This window comes from Mesoplodon mirus, assembly GCF_964341445.2.
Source record: "Mesoplodon mirus genome assembly, chromosome: 17".
Classification (NCBI taxonomy): domain Eukaryota; kingdom Metazoa; phylum Chordata; class Mammalia; order Artiodactyla; family Ziphiidae; genus Mesoplodon; species Mesoplodon mirus.
Window position 1 is genome coordinate 2,945,454 of NC_138993.1, and position 27,965 is coordinate 2,973,418.

Sequence of the window (27,965 nt, forward strand, 5' to 3'; positions counted from 1 at the left end):
TCCACAGCCTGGCCAGCACTGGTCCGTCTATGGTTTTCTCTGTCACAAGACGGCTGAGAGTGAGACGGCATCCTGACACGGCTTCACCGCACGCCCCAACGAACGCCGAGGTCATCTTATGCAGTGCATTCAAGGCACCGTCTTTTCCAAGATGGTTATTTATTTTTGGCTAAATGTCTAAAATTATACCTACTTTTTTTTTAACATCTTTATTGGAGTATAATTGCTTTACAATGGTGTGTTAGTTTTTGCTGTATAACAAAGTGAATCAGTTATACATATACATATGTCCCCATATCTCGTCCCTCTTGCATCTCCCTCCCTATCCCACCCCTCTAGGTGGTCACAAAGCACCGGGCTGATCTCCCTGTGCTATGCAGCAGCTTCCCACTAGCTATCTATTTTACATTTGGTAGTGTGTATATATGTCCATGCCACTCTCTCACTTCGTCCCAGCTTACCCTTCCCCCTCCCCGTGTCCTCAAGTCCATTCTCTACATCTGCGTCTTTGTTCCTATCCTACCGCTAGGTTCTTCAGAACCTTTTTTTTTTTTTTTAGATTCCATATATATGTGTTAGCATACAGTATTTGTCTTTCTCTTTCTGACTTACTTCACTCTGTATGACAGACTCTATTTCCATCCACCTCACTAAAAATAACTCAATTTCATTTCTTTTTATGGCTGAGTAATATTCAATTGTATATACATGCCACATCTTCTTTATCCTTTCATCTGTCGATGGACACTTAGGTTGCTTCCATCTCCTGGCTATCGTAAATAGAGCTGCTATGAACATTTTGGTACATGACTCTTTTTGAATTATGGTTTTCTCAGGGTATATGCCCAGTAGTGGGATTGCTGGGTCATATGGTAGTTCTATTTGTAGTTTTTTAAGGAACCTCCATACTGTTCTCCATAGTGGTGTATCAATTTACATTCCCACCAACAGTGCAAGAGGGTTCCCTTTTCTCCACACCCTCTCCAGCATTTACTGTTTCTAGATATTTTGATGATGGCCATTCTGAGCAGTGTGAGATGATATTTCATTGTAGTTTTGATTTGCATTTCTCTAATGATTAATGATGTTGAGCATTCTTTCATGTGTTTGTTGGCAGTCTGTGTATCTTCTTTGGAGAAATGTCTATTTAGGTCTTCTGCCCATTTTTGGATTGGGTTGTTTGTTTTTTTGATATTGAGCTGCATGAGTTGCTTGTATGTTTTGGAGATTAATCCTTTGTCAGTTGCTTCATTTGCAAATATTTTCTCCCATTCTGAGGGTTGTCTTTTCGTCTTGTTTATGGTTCAAGATGGTACCTTCCATGACGTTTTTTGTACCACAATCAAAATGAATTAATTTTAAAGGGAAAAAAATCCTTTTCCAGTTACATGTGTTGAAAACCTCTACTTCCAGTCTGTAGCTTTTCATTGTTTTTCACCTGGTTTTTTGATGAACAGAAGACGCAGCTTTTAATACAGTGGAATGTATCAGTCTTCTGTTTTACAGTTAATGTCTTTTGTGTTGTCTGTATGACATGCGGGTCTGAGCAGGAACAGAAAGGAGCTGTCAGAAAGACACTCCCATCATCTCTACAAATTTAAACCTTTACTTCTCACAGCATGAGACAGATCCAAGTTTCATCTTTTCCATATGGATGATGGACAGCGGCAGCACAATTTAAAATAAACCAACCTCTTCTCGGCCCACAGACCCACAGTGTTCTTCAGCTTCTGGTCAAGAGGCCGCACATGTGCTGAGCCAGGCTTCAGGTCCCAGGCTCCGCTCCACCGTCTGTCCCTGCAGCCCCCGCAGCATCGTTACACTGTCCTAGTTCCTACAGCCTCCTCTGAGTACTGATCCCGACGGGGAAGCCCACCCACCTGCCACTGTCCTTCAAAGCTGCTCCTTGGCCGTCGCGCTTCCACATAAAATCATACGCTCAGCTCGTTAGCTTCAAGCCAGCCAACGAGGAGAATCACATTACATTAAGTGTACAGGTTAACTGGAGAAAAAGTGCTTTGTTTTTATATCAAATCTTCCCATCTATAAATATGGTTCAGTTCTTCATTTATTTAGGATCTGGAAATTAAAGATAATAGGCTTTTTAAAGAAGTGTTTGGGGAGGCACCACCTTATATTTTTTTCTTGCCTTAATGGTATATTTACAATTTTTTTGTTTGCTGCTAGTAAACAGAGATGGATTAAATTTTTATATATTGTTTAACTAGAAAAGTTGCTAACTTCTCATTAATTTTACTAATTTACCTGTACACACTGTGGATTTTCTCAGCAATCGTCACCTGCAAATACTGACAGTTCTGTATCTTCCTTTCCAGCGCTTCTATCTTTTCTTCTTGTCTCACTGTCCTGATGGATACTACACTGCAGAATTCCAACGAGCACCCTGGTCTTATTCTCTATGTTTACGGGAAGGTTTGTTACGGGTCTCCTGATGAGTTGACAAATGGATGAGAGGCCGAAGTTGCTACACAGGAAGAACAGAACACTTGTGCAAATCTAAACTCTCAGACGTTAAAAAAAAAAAGACAAGCCTTTAAAGAATGCCTTTTTTCTCTAAATGTAGCTATGCTTCTTCTAAAGACCTCCAAAAACAACTGACACAAAGAGCTACAGCTACTGACCATGAATGGGGGAGGCAATCCCAGTGAAGAGATAAACCTTTATATTTTCTCAAAGGAGTTAGAATAAGGATAGTGGACTTAATAACAACATCCTTCCTTTTAAATTAAAAATAATTTACTGATAGTTGATGCAGAATTGGGTACCAATGTCACCTCATCTTTGTATATTTAATTACTACACAAAAGAAACCTGCATGGTGAGGAAAAATTTTTTATTTTTCTAACATTGTTTTTATTTTTATTTTGGCCATGCTGCATGGCTTAGAGGATCTCAGTTCCCCGACCAGGGGCTGAACCCAGGCCACGGCAGTGAAAGCACCGAATCCTAACCACTGGACCACCAGGGAATTTCCTGGGTTTTCTTCTAAAAAGAGACACAGCTCAATTGTTATAAGACTTAAGATAAAGAAAGCTGGGGGTGAGCAACTCGGCCAAGCTGAAGTGGCTTCAGAAAGCATCCCAGTTCCTCCTAATTTTGGTGTCCCTACAACTTTACTACCCACTGGTGATATAACCACGTGGAGATCAAGTCACACTGATTTTAAAACTAACAAAGAAGAATATAAAATGAGCACATAACCACACAGGCACAAAAGCACGTGGATCAGGCAATGCTCCATAAACTGGAAAACACCCTTAAAGAATCTCTTTTTTCTCTGAATGTAGGCAATTGTTATTATGATTCCACTGATGAACAGTGACATTATTATTACAGATTTTCACTAATATAGATAATTCAAGTACACAATAGTACACACACTGGAACAATAAATTTTTTCTATATATGGTCAAAAATAGGTAGGTAGTGTGACTAGCATTATGTATCACAAACAGATGACCAAGCTTCTATGACAATCAAACACTGCTGATAAGGAGTCTTATGAAGATGAAATTTCCTGTGACTTTCCTTGTCTGGTAAAGATGAACAGTCCCACATGTTCGAGTATTAGGACCTGAAGATCTAATGGACAGTTACAGTTTACTGATTAACCTAAACTCAGCACAACACATGCTGGTATCCAACACTGTAACAAATGAAACCACATTTATTTGGCATTTTACGGCTTACAGAGCATTTTCAAATGAGCTTTCTTTCTATGAGATGGGCTAAGCTGGACCTTCTCGTGACCACCATGCCACCAAGTCAGGGCCACCTCCCTAAGAACAAGACAAATCCAGAGAAAGACACAGCTGAAAGACGAAGGAAGGAGAAACATTTCTAACAATACTGTGTAAGAACTAACTCAACCCAGCTAACTGGCAACCAAACAGGCCGACCCCTGCACCTTCCACACACGGGGCTCAATAAACACCCTTTCTGCTTAGGCCACTAGGAGTCGGGTTCCCATCGCCTGGACCTGAGGTCCCAAGTGATACGAAAGCGCCAGTCTCGTGCCAGGACCCAGGGACACTCTTCCCCACCACGCAGCTTCCTCACAGAACCTGGGCTGATGAGGACACACGGCTTCAGGGCTGGGTGGGAATCCCAACACCACCCCTCACTACCCACGTGACCCTAGACAAGACACGTAACTGGCACAAGCCCCCCATGCACCCCTGTGACGGGCAAGCATCGAATTCACAGGGTCCTTCTGAGTCAGGGTTTTGCCAAGCAATCGGACGGAGTCTGGCACCTAGTCCTCAGCGAATGGTGGTGATGCGCCTGCTCTCCATCCCGACAGGGCACCACATGACGCCCGTCATGGTCCCGACACAAGCGGGTCCTCAATCAGCGTGGATTCTCTTTGCAGTGAGAGCGGCTGGGGACCGATCATCACGTTCATCTTAGTTCTTCTCGTCACAAATAAATAATGAAAAAGAACACAGACTAACTCCGAGGGCCTTTTTATAGCCCACTTCCCTAGGAATCTAGAAAAATCCTGCCGGCAGGAGGAAGATAAGTACATGTAAACGGACGGCTGGGGGCAGTGAGTGAGTCGGCGTTTCTAGCATTTGCCCCGCAGGAAACCTCAACATCCAGGAGAGGATTTCACACCCCGCCCACCTGACACGTACACCCATTCAATGGCACACAGCAGGGTCGGCACGCCAGACTCACAGTGTTCGGGACGTATGGTAAGCCGTAGAACTTCTCCTGGGCGTCCCTGAGGATGTCTGTGGTCGAGCTCCTCAGGGGATGCTGCCCATGGTAGAGCTGATCCAGTGCAGCATAAAAGACCTGGACGGGAGAACGCACCTATTTAGTTTGGGTACCACGCTTACGTCTATGATGCAGGTGACCAAAGATATTACAAGTCTACCAGAATAGTAACTGCAAGTCGCAGTTGGGCAGTCACAAGTATAAGTGTATGTGGCTTGAGATGTATTTTGTATTTCATACCACATTTAAGACCATGGTAATGACGAAAAGGAAAGCTCTCAACCTCTTCATGATTAAGGATATTAAAGAATTTTGAACCCTATCTATAAGGTACTCTTTCTGTACAGTGTAGTAAATTAAATTTGTGACCACAAAACTATATATACACACATACACACATATATGGAAAAATATATATATATATATGGAAATATGAAAAAATTAAGCTATAACCTGTGACCCCCAGGAGCTGATAAATACTGTTTGGCTTCTTCCTAGAATCCTGATATAATTAAATGAGAGAAATGACAGGGTGACAGGGTGAGAATCCTAGTTTGTCGATGAGAGGTGCAAGGCGGGGTGAAGTGAGGTGAGGAAGCAAGGGTGTCACAAAGGATTCAGGAGCAGCTGTCGGAGTCTGAGGCCAGGACCGAGGCCGACCCCAGCCCTGCTGTCAGGGCACAAAGGAAGCAGCTGCTGGGCGGGGCGACCCTGACTTAAGGAGGTGACTGGCAGGGAAGGCTCACTCCCCTCCAAGGAGAGGACAGAGGCCACTGAAACATGACAGGAGAGTAAAGCATTGGAGGGAGTTTAAACATGAACCCTGCTGCGTATTTACCGAGCTCTGAAAGCTAAATTTTGCACAGAAAACCTAAAGTAAAGTGCTTTTTCACTGCAACATTTGACTTATTAACATTGTTTGAATTTTACCTGAAGCAAGCAAGTAGAAAATGTTTTATTTTAAAGGAAAATATTGTTATGTGATTATGTTTCCGCTACATATCTTTCGGATTCAAAATAGGAATTTGTAGAGAATGTGCAGCTGTTGACTTGAAAGAAGTGAGGATTAGTTTGTATAAAAGAAAAAATTTAAATGACCTCTAACTTCTGGCTTCATCTAGATGCAGAATTATGGTTCTAAATCATAAAATCAAGTTTAAACCTCCGCTGGAAAAATACAGACATTTCCTAAATATTGCTTTGCTCTAACTGGCAAACTCTAAACATATACTAAATACAGCTCTTTCCATTCTATGTTCTGTAACGAGTAACAATACTGGGTTGGTCAGAAAGTTCGTTCGCGTTTCTCTGTAAAAGCTGTAACATGTTGCAGAAAAACCCAAACGAACTTCTTGGCCACCCCAATATTTCATGCTCATTTGCTGACGAACCAAACAATTCTAAGCGATAAGCCCACCCAGGGGGTCCTGCGTGCTTGGGACCGAGAACCTTAGAGCTGCAGAAAAACAGGAGCTATTTTTAAAATAATGCACACCAAAAAATAAATAAATAAAAATTTAAAAGGCACAATTTAAAAACCACTATTGATACCCGCTTAGAAATCTGCAGCAACTCCCTTCCACCCTGGGTTGTCCCCACGGCTCGGGGGACGGCTGTGTGACAGGAAAGCAGCACAGCGGCCCTTCGGGCGGGAGCTTCCTTCCCTCCCTGCTCCTCCGGCTTCTCAAGGCCCGCCTCCCTTTCTCTCCTTGTTCTTTTTGGAGGGCAGAAGTATAGAAAGGTTGGTTTTCCTTCTTAGAAGAAAATCACTGGAACAAGTGTCGCAAAGGACGCCAGGACACGAGCTTTTAAAAGGTGGGACTCCCGCGACAGACACCAGTCAATCAGAAGACTTCTGCCAAGTAAGGTTAACCTTTCAAATAATCCAGAAATCTTTTTGCAATTGTGTGATACAAATAGACACTAAATAATGTTAATCCATGGTTTCGTCTATAGCAGGCATCTTCTTCACTGAAACGTGTATTTTAAGGCCCCAAAAAACAGAGCACATTCATTACTTTCTAGGGACTGAACTTTATACACCTATAAAACAATTCAATAGTGGCTACGCTTTTAAACAGGTGACTGGATCATAAGAAAGTGAATACTGCCTGAGATGAAAGATGGGTGTTTAGGCTGTGTTTACATAACACTCAAGATCTGATGAAGAGGAAGAATTCCATAAACAATCTCAGAAATTACAAATAACCTAAACGTCTGGTATCACACAGACCTGACATCCAGATGGTTTATAAAATGTTTCTCGTCTTTATCTGGAAACCTGGAACACTGGCTTTGAGTTTTACTAAAAACTAAGTCATTACTGTTTAAACTTCACATCTAAAACCACAAATTTAAAAAAAGATACAAAGTGAACAAAAAGATATAACTTGGTTGCTGAAATGTACCATTTAGAAGAAGTCAGGTAAAACTTTTCCACGCTTTGATTTTCCACTGAAATTGGGAAATAACCTTATTTGACACCTACTTCCTAAGGATGGTTGGAAGACCAAATGATTAGTCAAGGTCAAGTTCTCTGAACTCAGCCGAAAGATGTTTTGGAAGCGTAATTATTATAATAAATGGGTAGCACTGGCAAGAATTTAAAGTTATACATTTATTTTGAATAATATCTGTGGAAAACTTCAGAACAAAGGCACACACCCACCTGAAGCTGCATGTCCGCTGCTGCACAAACCTTTTTAGATTCGCAAAGACGAGACACCATATTTCTGGGCAGTGACTGAAAAACAAAACAATATGTATGTGAGTAAACTGCACTGTGTACTTTTGAGGCAGGAAGGTTAAAAATAACATCAAATGATACAATTTCATTTTGGTTTAATAATAACTTTGAAATATTTTCGAGAACAAGATAAAGGATGAATACATTCCACTGAATTTCAGAAAGTGGTAATTATCAAATAGGGGTTGGTACATGAAAATACAGGATTGTAGGGAAGTCAGACACTGGCGCTGTTCTTTAAAACTCTAGTTAAAACGTTAGGAAAAGTTAGTGCTTTTTCTGTTCCTTTGTTAGCAATGAAAGTCCGTTCAAGTGCTCTGGTGACCTTTAAGAGCACGTAATGACTGATGACAGGAATCAAAGGTCGCAAAGTCAAGAAATAAACTCTAGTCCACGGTGCCAGTCAGTTCTGGAGCCGAACACATATCCTGACAAATAACCATGATAATGAACTGTGCCTTCTTTTATTTTCCAACCTGAAAGAACTGCAGGGCTTGGAAACTCGGTCTGATTAATGTCCCTATACAATTTAGGGCTTCCTCTACGAGACTAATTAGGCGTAATCACATAGCATCACGTATTCTCTTACAAATAAACTAATAATGTAGCTGAAGAAGTGCTGTAGCCAACCTTACTCTACTTCAAAATCATTAATGCTGGTGGTTTACTGAAGACAGCTGCCATTTTATACAATTCTATTTACAATATAAATCAAGTTAAAAGCCCTTCTAAAGAGAAACAAATTGTGTACGAGACTTAGGGCAGGTTTCTCTGCACTGCGGCTGTATAGACTAACCGCTGGTGAGCTGGAAGGGGAAGCAGGCACTGCCGCGTGTGTGTGCACGTGTGCACATCTGTGTCTGTGTGTCTGTACAGGTATCCCCCCAGGGCCTAGCACAGTGCCTGGCACACGGCAGACACTCAGTACACAACTGCAGCGGGAGTGAACTAACACAAGAATGATCCTGACTTCTGCAGTACGGGATGAAGGCTCAGACAATAAGGCCTTTTCTCTTCTCTTTCCGTTTGGCATACGAAAAGCAAACCAGCCAAAAAAGGCAATTTTTCAAGAGTTAAGACACAGACTGAAGGAAGCTGCACAGCGTAACTTCTGGTGCAGGGAAAAGGCCTGGGTCTTCCCGACATAAATCGAAAATTTCCTGCAACAGCATTTAAAAAAGTCAAGGTTCAGTGAAGTCATACACGCCAGCAGCTTGGATCAAGATGTTCAGCTTTCTTTTTTTTTTTTTTGCTGTACGCGGGCCCCTCACTGCTGTGGCCTCTCCCGTTGCGGAGCACAGGCTCCGGACGCGCAGGCTCAGCGGCCATGGCTCACGGGCCCAGCCGCTCCGCGGCATGTGGGATCTTCCCGGACCGGGGCACGAACCTGTGTCCCCTGCATTGGCAGGCGGACTCTCAACCACTGCGCCACCGGGGAAGCCCATGATGTTCAGCTTTCTTTAAACCTTACTTCATATTATACCTTCTGTTGACAGGACTGCTGCTGCACTTGGGTTTTTCATGCTTTACAAAGCTTTAATCGTTTTATTTTCACATAAAAAAATCATACGTGTGGAAGGATTATCAACAAACAATGGAAACTCCTGGGGGCAAGCACTCTATTAGACCTGAGGGACAGAAGGACGTGGAGACGGGGTCCCAGCAGCACTGCCCATGTGCGCAGAACCATAAACAGAGCTACAACGAGCAAGAGGAAGGAAAACCCTGCACATGAGTGTGAAACCATAACCTAGAAGGGCTTGACTGAGGGAACAAGGTAGAAGTGGGACCTACAAAGTGAACAGGCATGAAGCGGGGTGTGGGGGCCGCAGGGAGAAGGGCCCTGAGCAGAGGGGCCTGGGGGCTCAGCCAGGCAAGGACGGGGTGCCCACCCTCAGATGCTGCAGGAGACCACTGGTGAGTTTTGACCAAGGAAGTCACCTGGGCCAAGTTGTGTTCTGAAAAGATTCCTTTGGCTGCAGTGTAGACGCGCCGTAGGAGGGGGCCAGGAGTGGGGAGCAGTGACACACACACACACCACCAGTGACCTCAGCCAGAGCAGAGTGAGCAGCCGGGGCATGACTGGGGCTGGACTGAGGGGGAAGAGAGACAGGGCCGGTCGGGGGGTCGAGGTGGATGGGGAGCAAGGTCAGGAGGGAAGGCCCAGGCACCGAGCGGGGAGCGGAGAGGCGTCCATGGCCGTGGTCCCGGCTCTCTGTAAGGTTTACAAGTCCTGCCTGGAGACAGTGAGGAGGAAATGCCAATACTGGATCTAAGAACCAAACCCAACAGACCCCTTTCATCTGTAAGTAGCTTACTTTGAGGCCAGTGTCTCCCAAGATTCAAACCCATCTAGCAAGGGCAAACAAAGGGACAAATTTAAGGAGGCTTAATTCTTTCCTGGTCAGGTTTACAATAAAACAAAAGGTGCAACGAAAAAGAGCACAAACAGACAACTGAAAACAGTTTATCAAAAATTACATATTCAGGACTTCCCTGGTGGCGCAGTGGTTAGGAATCCGCCTGCCAATGCAGGGGACACAGGTTCGAGCCCTGGTCCGGGAAGATCCCACATGCCTCAGAGGAACTAAGCTCATGCGCCACAACTACTGAGCCTGCGCTCTAGAGCCCGTGTGCCACAACTACTGAAGCCCGCACGCCTAGAGCCCGTGCTCCGCAACAAGAGAAGCCACCGCAATAAGAAGCCCGCGCACCGCAACGAAGAGTAGCCCCCGCTCACCATAACTAGAGAAAGCCCGCATGCAGCAACGAAGACCCAACGCAGCCAAAAATAAATTAATTAATTAATTTTTTTTTAAAAAGACAAAAAAAAATACATATTCAAGGGAATTCCCTGATGGTCCAGTGATTGGAACTCCACACTCCCACTGCCTGGGGCCTGGGTTTGATCCCTGGTCAGGGAATTAAGATCCCACAAAGCCAAGTGGCACGGCCAAAAAGGAAAATAAACAATTACGTATTCAGAAAACCCACATGTGCTACACAGTTCTATAAAATGTTGGGGGAAATGAAGGTTACATGGGACTCCTGGATTACTTTTTGCAACTTCCTATAAGTCTACAATTATTTCAAAATAAAAAGTACAAAAAAAAAACCTCCCCAAACTATGTATTCAAGGCCCACTGTACATACAGTAGTGAATACAAAGAATGTTTACCAAAAATGTAAGGAAACATTTAAGTAGAAGGTAAATACTGTCCTAACAGAACAGTTCAGAGGAAAGGATTATTAACCGATCAAATCACAAATTAAATAATACATTTATATTGTGTGTGGTGTAAACAAGAAAATGGATGTTCTTTTTTTAATCTAGTTGGGCTGTTAGTCAACTGGAATTAATAAATGTACTTCAGCTCACGGAAGGGAGTTATATATTTACTCCCTTAGAAAGTACTGCCTTTTTCAAAATTAAAAAACAATAACAAAGATAAAGTAGAACAAAATTTAAATAACATCCACACTGATCTTAAGTTCTATACAATTTTTTTTTGGCTGCACCACACGGCTTGTGGGATCTTAGTTCCCTGACCAGGGACTGAACCTGGGTCCATGGCAGTGAAAGCGCCAAATCCTAACCACTGGACCACCAGGGAATCCCCTATATACAATTTTTTTTTAATATACAATATTTAGAAGTTAAATCTTAAACTTCAAATTAGAAACAATGTTTCCTGGTCAAGATTTTCTTCTGTGAATATCACTTTACCAACCAGAGTCATGGCAACCAATACTGACACCAATAATTCAATCTTTGCTGTTATTCCAAAGATGGATGTGTCCACAGAATAGCACAGATGTTTCACAGTATTGGCTCCTGAAGTCAAAGTACAGGCTCACCTCTGGTATCGATATATTGAAGAAAGACAGAATGAACACATCCAAGCCAGCAGGCAGTGAGCAACCACATAGAAAAGAAAACGCTTTAAAACGCCTGAACCACAAACAGGATTTTTTCATTATGTTAAAATGAAAATTTAACGAAGTCCAAGGCAGTAGAAATAATACCGGCTCTTTCACCATAGAATCAGCTGCGTGTTTTACCAGCTTGTACCACGATCTTCATGATTTCCAAAGTAGGAACTATCCCTTGTACTGATCACGAAGTCTCCTGTCCCAGCCATGATGTGACGTTGTCTGCTCCCCTGCAGATCTGGATGCTGCCGTGTTCATCAGAGTGAAAAGCATACAGAGGATGCTACAGATCAAGAATAACCTTCAGATTAAGCAATCACAGTGAAGAGCCAATCACTGAATTCTCTAAGCCACGTTTTCCTCACTTGTAAAACGACCATGTTACAGTTTCAGAGAAATAGATAACGATTGAACAAGATAATGTATTTTAAAAGTGTATCATGTCAGGTTTCACAGAGCAGATGCTGACTAACTGGTAGCCAGTACTGCTCACGATTCCAGTGCTCCATATGACACAATAACCACTGACTTCGTCCACTTTATTTACATTCTACTGTTCTACCTACATATTCTCTAAATATGGTCTGTTTCAGATTTATAAATTCTTAGGAGACAGGAATTACAGCTAAACAGTTCTCTCTCTGTAGCACCTAACAATCAAATTCTTAATAAGAAAGTGTACTTTGTTTCCTGTTTATATTTTCATTTATAAAACAGTCAAGTACACTTAATGAAGTACGTCTCCTCAAATTACCCAGCTTTAGCAAAGGACACTTTCTCCACTCTGTGATCATCTTAAGGCTTTTAGAAGAACAATGAAATCTCGTTTCACTGTGTTACTAGTATATCTTCCCTATTTCAACATCTGCCACAGAACTTGGTCCTTAACTCACGTTTTGAAAACATTTTCTCTCACTTTAAGCAGAACTAGCTATCAAACAGTGAGCCAGTTCCTCATCTGCAGGGTCCAGTTCATATTTAGAGAAGATTGGTGCTAATGAGGAAATGTTCCTTCTGATGTTTTAATCAAATATATCTCATGCTATGGATCTTGCAGTTCAGACTTTCTCTCAGACGAGCGTTCCTCTATAATCTCTGTCTTTGTTCCTCTGTTGGTAACGTGTCTTTTTTTCTCTGGCTTCCTTCATGCTTTTCTCTTTAGCTTTGGTTTCCAGCAGTCTGACTACTATGTGTCTTGGTGTATACTGTTTTCATTTATACTGCATGGGGTTCGCTAAGCGCCTTGGATTGCTGGCTTGATTTTCATCATTTTTGGCAAATTCTCAACCATTATCCCTTCGCCTATTTCTTATGCCTTATTTCTCTCTTCTCATTTGTGGAACTCCAACTACATGTACGTTACATCGTCTGATATTGTCCCAAAGTTCCTTGGATGCTCTATTTTGCCCTCCCTCCCCCTAACATTCCCCCTGCCCTTGTATTTCTGTTTGGACAATTTCTATTGACCTATCTTTAAGTTCATGCTTTCCTCAGCTGTGTCAAGTGTACGGATGATCCCCTCAAAGGAATTCCTCATATACGATACCATGGCTTTATTTCCTGCATCTCCACTTGACTGTTTCTCATCATTTCCATCTCTCTTCTCCATCTGTTCATACATGTTGTCCACCTTATCCATGATATCCTTTAACACAGTTATTTAAATCCCCATCCAAGAGTTACTTTAAAATTATCTCAGTTACTAGTTATTTTAAAGTCCCTGAGTCTGACTCTAATGGTTTCTTTGTCCTCGAGTGGGAGCCAGGGTTGTGTGCAGCTGAGTGATAATTCACTCAGCAAACATTTACTGATTGCCCATTATGGTGATATATCAGTGAACAAAACAGATGAAAATCCCAGTTCTCAAGGGGTTTACATTCTAGGAGACTTTGTTAACTTAAAAATTACTATTGATGGGCTTCCCTGGTGGCGCAGTGGTTGAGAGTCCGCCTGCCGATGCAGGGGACACGGGTTCGTGCCCCGGTCCGGGAAGATCCCACATGCTGCAGAGTGGCTGGGCCCGTGAGCCATGGCCGCTGGGCCTGTGCGTCCGGAGCCTGTGCTCTGCAGCAAGAAAGGCCACAACAGTGAGAGGCCCACGTACCCCACCCCCACCAAAAAATACAATGAGGTCAGAATTGCGGTTAGGCACATAAAACTTAAAGTTTCGGGCTTCCCTGGTGGCGCAGTGGTTGAGAGTCCGCCTGCCGATGCAGGGGATACGGGTTCGTGCGCCGGTCCGGGAAGATCCCACGTGCCGCGGAGCGGCTGGGCCCGTGAGCCATGGCCACTGAGCCTGTGCGTCCGGAGCCTGTGCTCCGCAACAGGAGAGGCCACAACAGTGAGAGGCCCGCGTACCGCAAAAAAAAAAAAAATTAAAAAAACCTTAAAGTTTCATTCAACTTTCACAGCTGGGCCATGGACAGAGCAGACTCAGTGAGGTCCTCATTCAAGCGGCTCTGACTACAGGACTAGATCCTTCCACTGGAGTTCCAGAGTCCAGAAGGTCTGAGGACTGAACGTTTTCACCAATGTGACACAAACACATTTGACGGCAGTGCTTGCCTTGCACAGACGTGGACCTCTTTGCTCCAAACCGCCTGTGGCTGGGGCCTGAGCCCCATACGCTGCCCGGCCCTGACAACCAGGCCTCGCTGGCATGTCCCCGGCCAGCCCCAAGCCCCCCAGTCCTCTCCGGCACGGCTCCGTTTCCGCAGCGAGGACGGGCAGACGTCCCCTGTGCTCTGCGTCAAGGGCCTCCTGCCATCAGTGCTGCTCTCACCGAGCCACGTCAGTTCAGCACAAAAGTGCTCCGAGTCATACCCTCAACCACGCTCAGCAATGCGCAACCCGTACAAACTCAGTGCAGAGCTGTTCAGAAACAATCGTCTGAAACAGTCTATACCCTTTCAAGGGGGTTGGAGAGCATTACTGCAAATTTACTTCAAAATAACACTGACTGAATGAACTTCGTACATCAGATAATTTACACCCCTGCCTGAGGTTCTTTTATTAAAACACCTGCATGAGGATTGGCTCAAGATGGCGGAGAAGGATGTGCGCTCACTCCCTCTTGCGAGAGCACCGGAATCACAACTAACTGCTGAACAATCATCGACAGGAAGACACTGGAACTCACCAAAAAAGACACCCCACATCCAAAGACAAAGGAGAAGCTGCAACAAGGAGACGGCAGGAGGGGCGCAATCACAATAAAATCAAATCCCATAACTGCTGGGTGGGTGACTCACAAACTGGAGAACACTTATACCAAAGAAGTCCACCCACTGGACTGAAGGCTCTGAGCCCCACATCAGGCTTCCCAACCTGGGGGTCTGGCAACAGGAGGAGGAATTCCTAGAGAATCAGACTAGGAAGGCCAGTGGGATTTGACTGCAGAACTTCGACAGCCCTGGGGGAAACAGAGACTCCACGCTTGGAGGGCACACACAAAGTAGTGTGCGCATTGGGACCCAGGGGAAGGAGCAGTGACCCCAGGGGAGACTGAACCAGACCTACCTGCTAGTGTTGGAGGGTCTCCTGCAGAGGCAGGGGGTGGCTGTCGCTCACCACGGGGACAAGGACACTGGCAGCAGAAGTTCTGGGAAGTACTCCTTGTGTGAGCCCTCCCAGAGTCTGCCATTAGCCCCACCAAAGAGCCTGTAGCCTCCAGTGCTGGGTCGCCTCAGGCCAAACAACCAACAGGGAGGGAACTCAGCTCCACCCATCAGCAGACAAGCGAATTGAAGTTCTACTGAGCCCTGCCCACCTGAGCGACACCCAGCTCTACCCACCACCACACCCTCCCATCAGGAAGCCTGCACAAGCCTCTTAGATAGCCTCATCCACCAGAGGGCAGACTGCAGAAGCAAGAAGAGCTACAATCCTGCAGCCTGTGAAACGAAAACCATAGTCATAGAAAGACAGACAAGATAAAAAGGCAGAGGGCTATGTACCAGAGGAAGGAACAAGATAAAACCACAGAAAAACAACTAAATGAAGTGGACATAGGTAACCTTCCAGAGAAAGAATTCGGATAGTGAAAACGACCCAGGACCTCAGAAAAAGAATGGAGGCAAAGATCGAGAAGATGCAAGAAATATTTAACAAAGACTTAGAAGAATTAAAGAAGAAACAAACAGACATGAACAATACAATAACTGAAATGAAAAATACACTAGAAGGAATCAATAGCAGAATAACTGAGGCAGAAGAACGGATAAGTGACCTGGAAGACAGAATGCTGGAATTCACTGCTGCAGAACAGAATAAAGAAAAAAGAATGAAAAGAAATGATGACAGCCTAAGAGACAACACTGGGACAACGCTAAACGCAACTCGCATTATAGGGGTTCCAGAAGGAGAAGAGAGAGAGAAAGGACCCAAGAAAATATCTGAAGAGATTACAGTCGAAAACTTCCCTAACATGAGAAAGGAAATAGCCACCCAAGTCCAGGAAGTGCAGAGAGTCCCATACAGGATAAACCCAAGGAGAAACATGCTGAGACACATAGTAATCAAACTGATAAAAATTAAAGACAAAGAAAAATTACTGAAAGCAGCAAGGGAAAAATGACAAATAACATACAAGGGAACTCCCAGAAGGTTAACAGCTGATTTCTACAAGAAACTCTACAAGCCAGAAGGGAGTGGCATGATATATTTAAAGTGCTGAAAGGGAAGAACCTACAACCAAGATTACTCTACCTGGCAAAGATCTCATTCAGATTCGATGGAGAAATCAAAAGCTTTACAGACAAGCAAAAGCTAAGAAAATTCAGCACCAACAAACCAGCTCTACAACAAATGCTAAAGGAACTTCTCTAAGTGGGAAATACAAGAGAAGAAAAGGACCTACAAAAACAAACCCAAAACAATTAAGAAAATGGTAATAGGAACATACTATCAATAATCACCTTAAACGTGAATGGATTAAATGCTCCAACCAAAAGACACAGGCTTGCTGAATGGATGCAAAAACAAGACCCATATATATGCTGTCTACAGGAGACCCACTTCAGACCTAGGGACACATACAGACTGAAAGTGAGGGGATGGAAAAAGGTATTCCATGCAAATGGAAATCAAAACAGAGCTGGAGGAGCAATACTCATATCAGATAAAACAGACTTAAAATAAAGAATGTTACAAGAGGCAAGGAAGGACACTACATAATGATCAAAGGATCAATCCAAGAAGAAGATGTAACAATTATAAATACATATGCACCCAACACAGGAGCACCTCAATAGATAAGGCAACTGCTAACAGCTATAAAAGAGGAAACTGACAGTAACACAATAATAGTGGGGGACTTTAACACCTCACTTACACCAATGGACAGATCATCCAAACAGAAAATTAATAAGGAAACACAAGCTTTAAATGACACAATAGACCAGATAGATTTAATTGATATTTATAGGACATTCCATCCAAAAACGCAGATTATACATTTTTCTCAAGTGCACACGGAACACTCTCCAGGATAGATCACATCTTGGATCACAAATCAAGCCTCAGTAAATTTAAATCATATCAAGCATCTTTTCTGACCACAACACTATAAGATTAGAAATCAATTACAGGGAAAAAAACATAAAAAACACAAACACATGGAGGCTAAACAATACGTTACTAAATAACCAAGAGATCACTGAAGAAATCAAAGAGGAAATCAAAAAATACCTAGAAACAAATGACAATGAAAACACGACAATCCAAAACCTATGGGATGCAGCAAAAGCAGTTCTAAAAGGAAGTTGACAGCAATACAGTCGTACCTCAAGAAACAGAAAAATCTCAAACAATCTAACCTTACACCTAAAGGAACTAGAAAAAGAAGCACAAACAAAACCCAAAGTTAGTAGAAGGAAAAAAATCATAAAGATCAGAGCAGAAATAAATGAAATAGAAACAAAGAAAACAATAGCAAAGATCAATAAAACTAAAAGCTGGTTCTTTGAGAAGATCAACAAAATTGATAAACCATTAGCCAGACTCAACAAGAAAAGAGGGAGAGGACTCAAATCAATAAAATTAGAAATGAAAAAGGAGAAGTTACAACAGACACTGCAGAGATACAAAGCATCCTAAGAGACTACTACAAGCAACACTGCCAATAAAATGGACAACCTGGAAGAAATGGACAAATTCTTAGAAAGGTATAAAGGTATAAACTTCCAAGACGGAACCAGGAAGAAACAGAAAATATGAACAGAGAAATCACAAGTAATGAAATGGAAACTGTGATTAAAAATCTTCCAACAAACAAAAGTCCAGCAGCAGATAGCTTCACAGGTGAATTCTATCAAACATTTAGAGATCAGCTAACACCCATCCTTCTCAAACTCTTCCAAAAAATTGCAGAGGAAGGAACACTCCCAAAACCAGATACCAAAACCAGAGAAAGATACTACAAAAAAAGAAAATTACAGACCAATATCACTCATGAATATAGATACAAAAGTCCTCAACAAAATACTAGCAAACAGAATCCAACAACACATTACAAGGATCATACACCACGATCAAGTGGGGTTTATCCCAGGGATGCAAGGATTCTTCAATATATGCAAGTCAATCTATGTGATACACCATATTAACAAATTGAAGGAGAAAAACCATATGATCATCTCAATAGATGCAGAAAAAGCTTTTGACAAAGTTCAACACCCATTTATGATAAAAACTCTCCAGAAAGTGGGCACAGAGGGAACCTACCTCAACATAATAAAGGCCATATATGACAAAGCCACAGCAAACATCATTCTCAATGGTGAAAAACTGAAAGCATTTCCTCTAAGATCAGGAACAAGACAAGGATGTCAGCCACTCTCGCCACTATTATTCAACATAGTTTTGGAAGTCCTAGCCATGGCAATCAGAGAAGAAAAAGAAATAAAAGGAATACAAATTGGAAAAGAAGAAGTAAAACTGTCACTGTTTGCAGATGACATGATACTATACATAGAGAATCCTAAAGATTCCACGAGAAAACCACTTAGAGCTAATCAATGAATTTGGTAAAGTTCAAGGATACAAAATTAATGCACAGAAATCTCTTGCATTCCTATACACTAATGATGAAAAATCTGAAAGAGAAATTAAGGAAACACTCCCATTTACCATTGCAACAAAAAGAATAAAATACCTAGGGACAAACCTACCTAGGGAGACAAAAGATCTGTATGCAGAAAACTATAAGACACTGATGAAAGAAATTAAAGATGATACAAACAGATGGAGAGATATACCATGTTCTTGGACTGGAAGAATCTCAATACTGTGAAAATGACTATATTACCCAAAGCAATCTACAGATTCAATGCAATCCCTATCAAATTACCAATGGCATATTTTACGGAAATAGAACAAAAAATCTTAAAATTTGTATGGAGACACAAAAGACCCCGAATAGCCAAAACGGTCTTGAGGGAAAAAAAACGGAGCTGGAGGAATCAGACTCCCGGACTTCAGACTACACTACAAAGCTACAGTAATCAAGACAATATGGTACTAACACAAAAACAGAAACATAGATTAATGGAACAGGATAGAAAGCCCAGAGATAAACCCACACACCTATGGTCAGCTAATCTATGACAAAGGAGGCAAGGATATACAATGGAGAAAAGACAGTCTCTTCAATAAGTGGTGCTGGGAAAACTGGACAGCTACATGGAAAAGAATGAAGTTAGAACACTCCCTAACACCATACACAAAAATAAACTCAAAATGGATTAGAGACCTAAATTAAGACTGGACACTATAAAACTCTTAGAGGAAAACATAGGAAGAACACTCCTTGACATAAATCACAGCTAGATCTTTTTTGATCCACCTCCTAGAGGAATGGAAATAAAAACAAAAATAAACAAATGGGACCTAATGAAACTTAAAAGCTTTTGCAAAGCAAAGGAAACTACAAACAAGACGAAAAGACAACCCTCAGAACGGGAGAAAATATTTGCAAACGAATCAATGGACAAAGGATTAATCTCCAAAATATATAACAGCTCATGCAGCTCAATATTAAAAAAACAAACAACCCAATCCAAAAATGGACAGAAGACCTAAATAGACATTTCTCCAAAGAAGACATACAGATGGCCAAGAAGCACATGAAAAGCTGCTCAACATCACTGAATATTAAAGAAATGCAAATCCAAACTACAATGAGGTTATCACTTCACACCAGTTAGAATGGGCATCATCAGAAAATCTACAAACAACAAATGCTGGAGAGCGTGTGGAGGAAAGGGAACCCTCTTGCACTGTTGGTGGGAATGTAAATTGATACAGCCACCATGAAGAACAGTATGGAGGTTCCTTAAAAAACTAAAAATAGAATTACCATATGACCCAGCAATCCCACTACTGGGCATATACCCTGAGAAAACTATAATTCAAAAAGACATATGGCACCCCAGTGTTCACTGCAGCACTATTTACAATAGCCAGGACATGGAAGCAACCTAAATGCCCATCAACAGACGAACTGATAAAGAAGATGTGGTACATATATACAATGGAATATTACTCAGCCATAAAAAGGAACGAAATTGAATCATTTGTAGAGACATGGATGGATCTAGAGACTGTCATACAGAGTGAAGTAAGGCAGAAAGAGAAAAATATCGTATATTAACGCATGTATGTGGAACCTAGAAAAATGGTACAGATGAACCGGTTTGCAGGGCAGAAACAGAGACACAGATGTAGAGAACAAATGTATGGACACCAAGGGGGGAAAGCGGTGGGTGGTGGTGGTGGGATGAATTGGGAGACTGGGATTGACATATATATACTAATATGTATAAAATGGATAACTAATAAGAACCAGCTGTTTAAAACTAAAATAAAATAAAATTCAAAAAAAACCCACACCTGCAGTTTTTGTCCCTATAGCGGCCCACAAGGCATGAACAGCCCAGAGCTGAAGTCAGCCCTGCCCCTCTCTGGGAGGCACAGAGGAAGCCCAGCAGGCCCCAGAGCAGGGAGGTCCACTGCACTCCCTTTATGAAGCACCCACTGTGTGCACGGCACCCTACCCTGCAGCCAGGTACACTACAATGGACCCTAGATCCTTTTGCCAGGACCCAGAAAAGGGATGTACGTCAAAATTAATCACATGGGAAATGCCCTACGTGCCACAAAAGATGTACAGGTGAAGCTACGCAGGAATCCAGATGACAGCAATTACTTAAATGACTGAAAGGCAATTACCTTCACAAGTAATTATGCCTACTGTATTACTGCAGAGGAGGTTATTTCTATTTCAAAGATCCATTTTAGCTATAAAATGTAGAAAGACATTGTAGGTTTCCCCCAGTGAGAAACAGAAAAACGGCAGAATTATTATTTCTACAATTAGAACATAATATGCCAACAGTTAACTACGGTGACCTAATTTGTTCTAATTTATTTTAATAATTCAGTATGAATTTTTCCACAATTATCTTTGTTCCTTATTTAAAAACAAAAACGCTGTGTTGAGTTCTGAAGAATTGAGATCTGGCTTTGTGTGACTATGGCAATGACAATGACAGTGCAGCCTGTCAGCAGTAAATGCCAGGGCTCGGCATCAACACCAAAGACCCCAAGGATCTGCTGGGTGGTGAGTTCCTATTTCTAGCATTTAGTTAATGTCTTCCTCCAAATCCACTGATGCATCCATGTCTCAAATGTAAATTTCTGGAGCCCCAACCAGACTCTGAGATGCAGTCAGCTGTCTTGGTGTGATCTGGAAGCTTCTTGGAAATATATCGTCTCAGGCCGCTCCACGCCCGAGTTAGAATCTGCATTTTAACCAGATCCCACATGATTTCATGCATATTAAAGTTTGAGATGCCCTGACTCAGAAAAACATAATCATCACAATGAATTGAAAAACAAAGGCGAGCAAAATGAGACCGTCCTAATCTTATGAGTGAAGGAACTGGCTATAGGAAGAGGCGCCTGCCGAAGCTGGAGGCTGGCATTTTCTGAGGCTGCTCATTTGCTTTCTGACAGCAGGCGAGGCTCTGGGCATCCTGCTTTCTCATTTGTAAGATGAGAATTTTAAAAATAAAAAAAAATTTTTAAGCTGCAAAAAATGATTATGACAATTTGGTGAGGTAATAGCTATTCAATCAACTTGTGCAAAGTACTGACTGATTGGAAGAAACTGAAGTCCCTGCGGGTAGCTCAGGTGTCTTTCTAAACACTGCCAAAGGGTAACCATGTGTACAGCCGGGCCTGGTGGCTTCAGGTCAGGGTGCTCTCATGTGAGACGGAGAATGGCCCCGTCTTCCTTCTTCATAGCGTTCAGGCCTGGAGGACAGATCACACAGCGGCCCCTGTGCAGCGAACTTTCCCCAGAACTTCCTGACTGCCCCGCCTCACGAGGAAGGGCGCGGTTCACTGTATTCTCAGGGTAAACACAGCTGCACTGTCTGCTGACCACACATGGGAACAGAAATTTAAAATACTAATAGATTTCCTATTATATTCAGAAAGCACAACATTTTGGTAAGGTTTCTGAAATACTGTCAAAAGTGCAAATGTGTTAGCAAACTTGGCATTACTTGAATTCTCTGAATGTTTCCCTGTGTGCTTAACTTGTACACAGGAAACCTCATAAATCTGTCAGACATCTTCCCTCACTTGACAACTCACCAGTCTGCATCAAATAGTGTCACGTTAAAAGTTCTGGCATCGGGCTTCCCTGGCGGTGCAGTGGTTAAGAGTCCACCTGCCAATGCAGGGGCCACGGGTTCGAGCTCTGGTCCGGGAAGATCCCACATGCCACGGAGCAACTAAGCTCGTGCGCCACAACTACTGAGGCTGCGCTCTAGAGCCCGTGAGCCACAACTACTGAGTCCATGAGCCACAACTACTGAGCCCGCGTGCCTACAGCCCGTGCTCCGCAACAAGAGAAGCCACCGCAATGAGAAGCCCGCGCACCACAGCAAAGAGTAGCCCCCGCTCGCCGCAACTAGAGAAAAGCCCGGGTGCAGCAACAAAGACCCAGTGCAGACAAAAATAAAAAAGCTAAATAAATAAATGAAAAAACACCATTTACTAAAAAAAAAAAAAAGTTTTGGCATCAAATTCTTACAGAGCCAAGGCACCGCAATAAAATATCTGGCTTATTTATGAGCATTTAGAAAATGTATTACGGTAGAAGCTGCACAAATATCCAAAATTAAGACATCCTCTGGTACAAATCCTTGTTTTCCTACCACCGGAATCCCCTGGGAACGTGCTGGATCTAAAGACACAAACTTGTTGAGACACGGTCCCCTCAAACAAGCAAAGGCTTCAGAGGCGGCAGGCACCACAGCCGTCCCGCCCACAAGTCAGCAGCTTCGATTCGCAGCCTGATCCCAGCACCCTGAGCCCTCCACCTCGGCATATGTCTACGGCGGGGAAACCACTGGATTTCGCGTGTCTCAAGCTGCCTGCTTTGCTGTTAGTCAACAATCCGATGGCACGTCATCAATACAATGAAAATGCTGCCAGGCCCTAAGAGGCGAAGTCTCAGCTCTAAACCTAGAGCAGATACCATCACTTCCTTCTTACTTGACTTTTAGTGGTTTAGTGTTTTCTTACGAACTAAGATGGCATGAAAGAACCTTTGGAAATGCTTGCATAGCGTCACAGACTCGGACGGCACAGAGAAAGTCGTACAGGGCTCAACGTGAAACACTGTAATGTGTAACAGAGTCTAACTTCTGTTTTTTTCCTAAGAAAAACTGCAGTCCTACCTTGTTTACAGTTGGCATATGTTATTAAATTTGACTGACTAGAATTTTTGATGTGAGTATGGAGCTATTAGTTTTTAGTTTCTAACTTTTAATTTTTTATTTTATATAAAAGAGCAGAGAAGTCTCAGAAAGTTCCGTGACTGATCTAGGCCACCTGCACCGGCAGTGGGGCTGGGGTCAGACCTGCCTCTGCTCTCCGGTTCAATGGTCTTGTCTAGACATAACTGAGAAGCATTAAAGCCAAAAATAAGAAACGTTTCAAAACAACTTAAACTTGCCAAAAGGAATCTGGTTCTAGTTGCACTATAATTTTTACCTTCAATCCTTATTCATATCTCCTGGGAGGATGACAGGAGAAGATTTATTACAAGGCTGTATGTCTCCTTGGAAATACATCTTAAGCAATTTTAGCCTTGGGCTAACTCTCACAAATGAAGGCAACAAGCTAAATCTTATAATGACGCAACACACAACAGTTCTAAAATGAAAACACTAGAACTGTGCTAAAAATAACACTTACTATGGAAATCGGCCTGCTTTTTTTGTGAGACGTACTGTATAAGAAGTATAAGCCATTTCCTACAATATTAAGGGATTTTTAACTAGGAAAAACTGGAAAAAGAAAACACCCACAATGTTATAATACTGATTTGAGTACTACTGTGTGACCCCTCAAAAATTACTTAAGCTGTCTGAGCTTCAGTTTCTACGAAGTGTGGATAACTATGTACCTACTTCATACACTGCTGGACAGATTAAATAAGAAAAAGACATATGAAATAATAAATGTTAACTTCTATTATTTATTGCTTGATAAGTACTTTGTAAGAAAGATAACTAGAACAACAAACATTTCAGTGCAGTGGCTAATGGACAAAATTATGCAAAACAATTTAGGTTCTCTTGAAAGTCAATGGACTATATATATCTCTGGTGATTAGTAATGCAGCTGGGGGTTACAAAATTACCAGAAAAAAAAGAAAAAACGTGAAGACAAGAAGCATGATGAAGATTAAAAGGCTAACACCTGAGGAAGAAGGGAATAGCTCAACTCTAGACTTTTATGCACCGAACAAAATAGTCTCAAAATAGAGCAAAAAGCAATGAAATTACTTATAGGGCGCTGAAATTACTCTGTATGACACCATAATGATGGATACATGTCATTATACATTTGCCCAAACCCACAGAACGTACGGTCCCACAAGTGAACCCCATGTAAACTGTGGACATGTCAGTGGAGGTTCACTAGCTGTTACAGATGCAGCCTCCGGTGAGGATGCTGATGGCAGGGGAGGCTATGCATGAGTCAGGGCAGGGGGTTGATAGGAAATCTCTACATTTTCCCATCAATTTTGCTGCCAACCTAAAACTGCTTTAAATAAATAAAGTCATAATAATTTTTAAAAAGAGACAAAACTAAGGGGAAAAAATGATACATCCAGCATCCTAGTGGAAGCCTTACATCTCTCAATTTTTGCTAGGTCATAAAAGTTAGTCATATATCAAAGATTTAAACAACACAATTAAAAGGCTAACTTAACAGAAGGGTTTGAAACCCCAAGCCCAACAATTAGAAAATATACAGTGTACGCAAGCACAAACAGAACATTTCCAAAAACTGATGACACACTAGGCCATAAAATAAATATCAACAAAATGCAAAATCAGTACCAGTCGGACTAATTAGATATCAATAACAAAAAGATAAACAACTCCTCTACAAAGGTTTAAAAATTGTAAACTACACTTCAAAAAAACTCATTAGTCGAAGAGGAAATTACAATGGAAATTAGCAACATTAGAAACATGTTGTATTAAAATCATGGCATGCAGCTAAAGCACTGCATCACACAGTTTAAAATTTATAGCATTAAAATGTAAATGCACATGTCAGATAAAACTGAAACTCAACTGGCTAAGCGTCCACCTTAAGAAATTGGGGGAAAAAACGAAGAAGAGAGAGAATAATCATAAAGACAGAAACTAATGAACTAAAACAAACAAAACAGGGAGGATAAACAAAGTTTGCATTAGTTCTTTGTAAATACTACTGATACTTATCTTCTGCCAAGATTAATAGAGAAAAAAATGAGAGCAGAATACTAGGGATGAGAAGGACACAAGCACGGATGTGGCAGGACCTGAAGCATGAAAGAATGCTATAAATAACTTCATGCCAATAAACTTGAAAACTTGGGTTAAATGGGTCAATTTCTCAAAAATTACAAGTTAGCAAAGCTTACTTAGGAAGAAAAGAGGGCCAAAGACTCCTGTGACTATTAAGGAAATCAGTCATTTAAAAAATCTTCCCACAGAGAAAATGATAGACCCTGAATGGTTTCATGGCTGAATTCTGACAAAGTTTCAAAAAACCAATTATTACAATTTCATAAAAGTGCTTGTAAGGAAAAGAAGGAGCTCTCAGCAACTCATTTTATGAAATGGGATATACTTAATACCAACACCAGCAAGAGTGAGAGGACCAAGAAAAGCACGAGCGCAACTCTCTCATAAACACAGACACAAGAAATCCTCCACACACAAAATATTAGCAAACTGAAGCCAGCACCGTATTAAAAAAATAACATTAAGTTAGGACCAAAGTCATTCAACCCTGGCTTGCAAAGGTTGCTTAACCTTAACATTCACAACAGTACCAGACAAACGGAAAAGAACCACCCAATTACCTCAAAGGATGCAGAAAAAGTCTGATAAAATGCAATAACTGTTAATGATTAAAAAGAAAAAAAAAAACCTTAGTTAACTGGGAATAGGAAGGAATTGCCTTCTCCTGTTATCTCTACTAACCTACGACAACACACAGCTTGCTTTATGGTAAAACATGAGAAACATTTCCTTTAAAAATCAGGACAAAGGCAAATGATGCTCATATTACAACTTCTATTCCACGTCACTCCTGTACTGGAGGGTCCCGTAACTCGAGGGGGGACAAAATAAAGACATAAAAGCCCTCTGAACGGGAAAGGAAAGATATAGCTTATTATTTGCAGCAAGAGTAACTGTTTGGTTAAAAAACTTTTTAAATTCCACAGACAAGTCATTAGAATTAATAAGAAAGTTTAGCAAAGTTTCTAAAAATAAGATATATCCAATAAAGGATAAATTGCACATTTAAACACCAGCAACAAACAAGTAGAAACATAATTTTTTAAAATATACATTTATAAAGCTATCAAAAAGGTAGGGCATCCAGGACTAAATCTAATAAAAGTTAAGCAAGACTCTCTGGAAGGAAGTTTGAAAACACTTTAAAACGCTTCTTAAAAGACCTAAGGAAGGGAGAGGTGCGTCACAATCGTGGCCTGAAGACTCAATATTCAAATATCAGTTCTCCCTAAACTGACCTACAGATTTAATGTAACCCCAACCAAACTCTTACCATAGTTTTTTTTCAAGAAAATGGGTAAGGTGACTCTAAAATGTGTAGGAAAAAAAAAAAAAGGCCCAAGAGTTGACAAGAAATTTCTGAAAAACAAATAAAAAAGATGTGCCCTATCAGACGTCAAGACTTATTACAAAGCTGTAGTGATGCAGACAGCACGGCACTGGTATCAGGTCAGACAGAACAACAGAATGAGGGGGACCCCAGAGCAGATGAGTGCACACAGGTGGGCACTGGGCACCCATCCCCCCAGGTCACTGGACAAAGAGTACACGGTGCTCAGACAACTGGTCATCCACCAGGAAGAAGGGAAACTGCATTTCCACTTCACACCAAACACAAAGAGGAGTTCCAACTTGATTGAAGACCTAAAGAGAAGGGAAAGACACTAAAACTTTCAGGAAAAAACAGAAGAATCTCTTTATGACTTCTAGGGAAACAAAGGTTTTTAAAAAGACAAACTCTGCGTGATCTCATTTATGTGTGGAATCTTAAGGAAAAAAACAAAAAAACTGAACAGACTGGTGGTTGCCAGAGGTGGCGGGTAAAATGCACCAACGTCCAGTTATAAGGTGGAAAAGTCTGGGGATGTCACGTACAGCATGGCGGCTACAGTTAATAATACTATGTTGTGTGTCTGGAAGCTGCTAGAAGAGTAGATCTTAAAAGTTCTCTTCACAAGAAAAAAATCGTAACTATCTGAGGTGATGGATGTTACCTAAAATTATTGTGATCATTTCACAATATGTACACATACCAAATTAAGTTATATACCTGAAACTACTACAATATGTCAAACATATCTCAATTAAAAAAAAAAAACATGGCATTACCTCATAAACTTGAAGACGCACCCACCTTACAAACCCAGCAATTCCAATCATGCACATGAATATGAGGAGAAAAGTAAAAAAAAATGTCCACAGCAGATACAGATGAACTAGTAAACCTGGAGGAACCCATTTCAATGACAGAAGAATGGGTACATACATTACAGAAGATTATGCTGAACTGAAAGTAAATACACTGCACCTGCGTGCAACACTGATGAATCTTAGGCAATACCAGGATTATAAAAAGAATCACAGGAGGTTAGAAACCGTATAATACCATATTTTTTTAAACTCAAATACAAAACTAAACACTATGTTGCTGAGGAATAAATAACTTATGTGTAAAAACTATTTTTAATCAAAAAACTAACAGGAATTCAAGACTGTCCTTCCTCCAGAGAGAAGCATGTGGTAACACTTGACTTTTTAAGTTGGGTGCTGTTTTCCTAGATGTGCATTCTACAATATGATTTTGCAACATTAAGCATTAAATAAAAACATACTACTTTCAGAGGCATCTCCTTTCCAATCGTTTTTGAGAAGAATCTACTGAG

General features: G+C 41.6%; 1 protein-coding gene across 2 annotated transcripts in view; it reads right to left on the bottom strand.

Moving 5' to 3' along the window:
- Positions 1-27,965, bottom strand: part of MIPEP (mitochondrial intermediate peptidase) — a 144,137-nt gene that overhangs the window by 57,188 nt on the left and 58,984 nt on the right. For both annotated transcript variants that reach the window (XM_082601944.1, XM_082601943.1), the window contains exons 15-16: positions 7,412-7,486; positions 4,702-4,821 (exon numbers count right to left, since the gene is read on the bottom strand). In XM_082601944.1, coding sequence (XP_082458070.1) covers positions 4,702-4,821; positions 7,412-7,486 — 195 coding nt within the window. The remainder of the gene's footprint in view (positions 1-4,701; positions 4,822-7,411; positions 7,487-27,965) is intronic.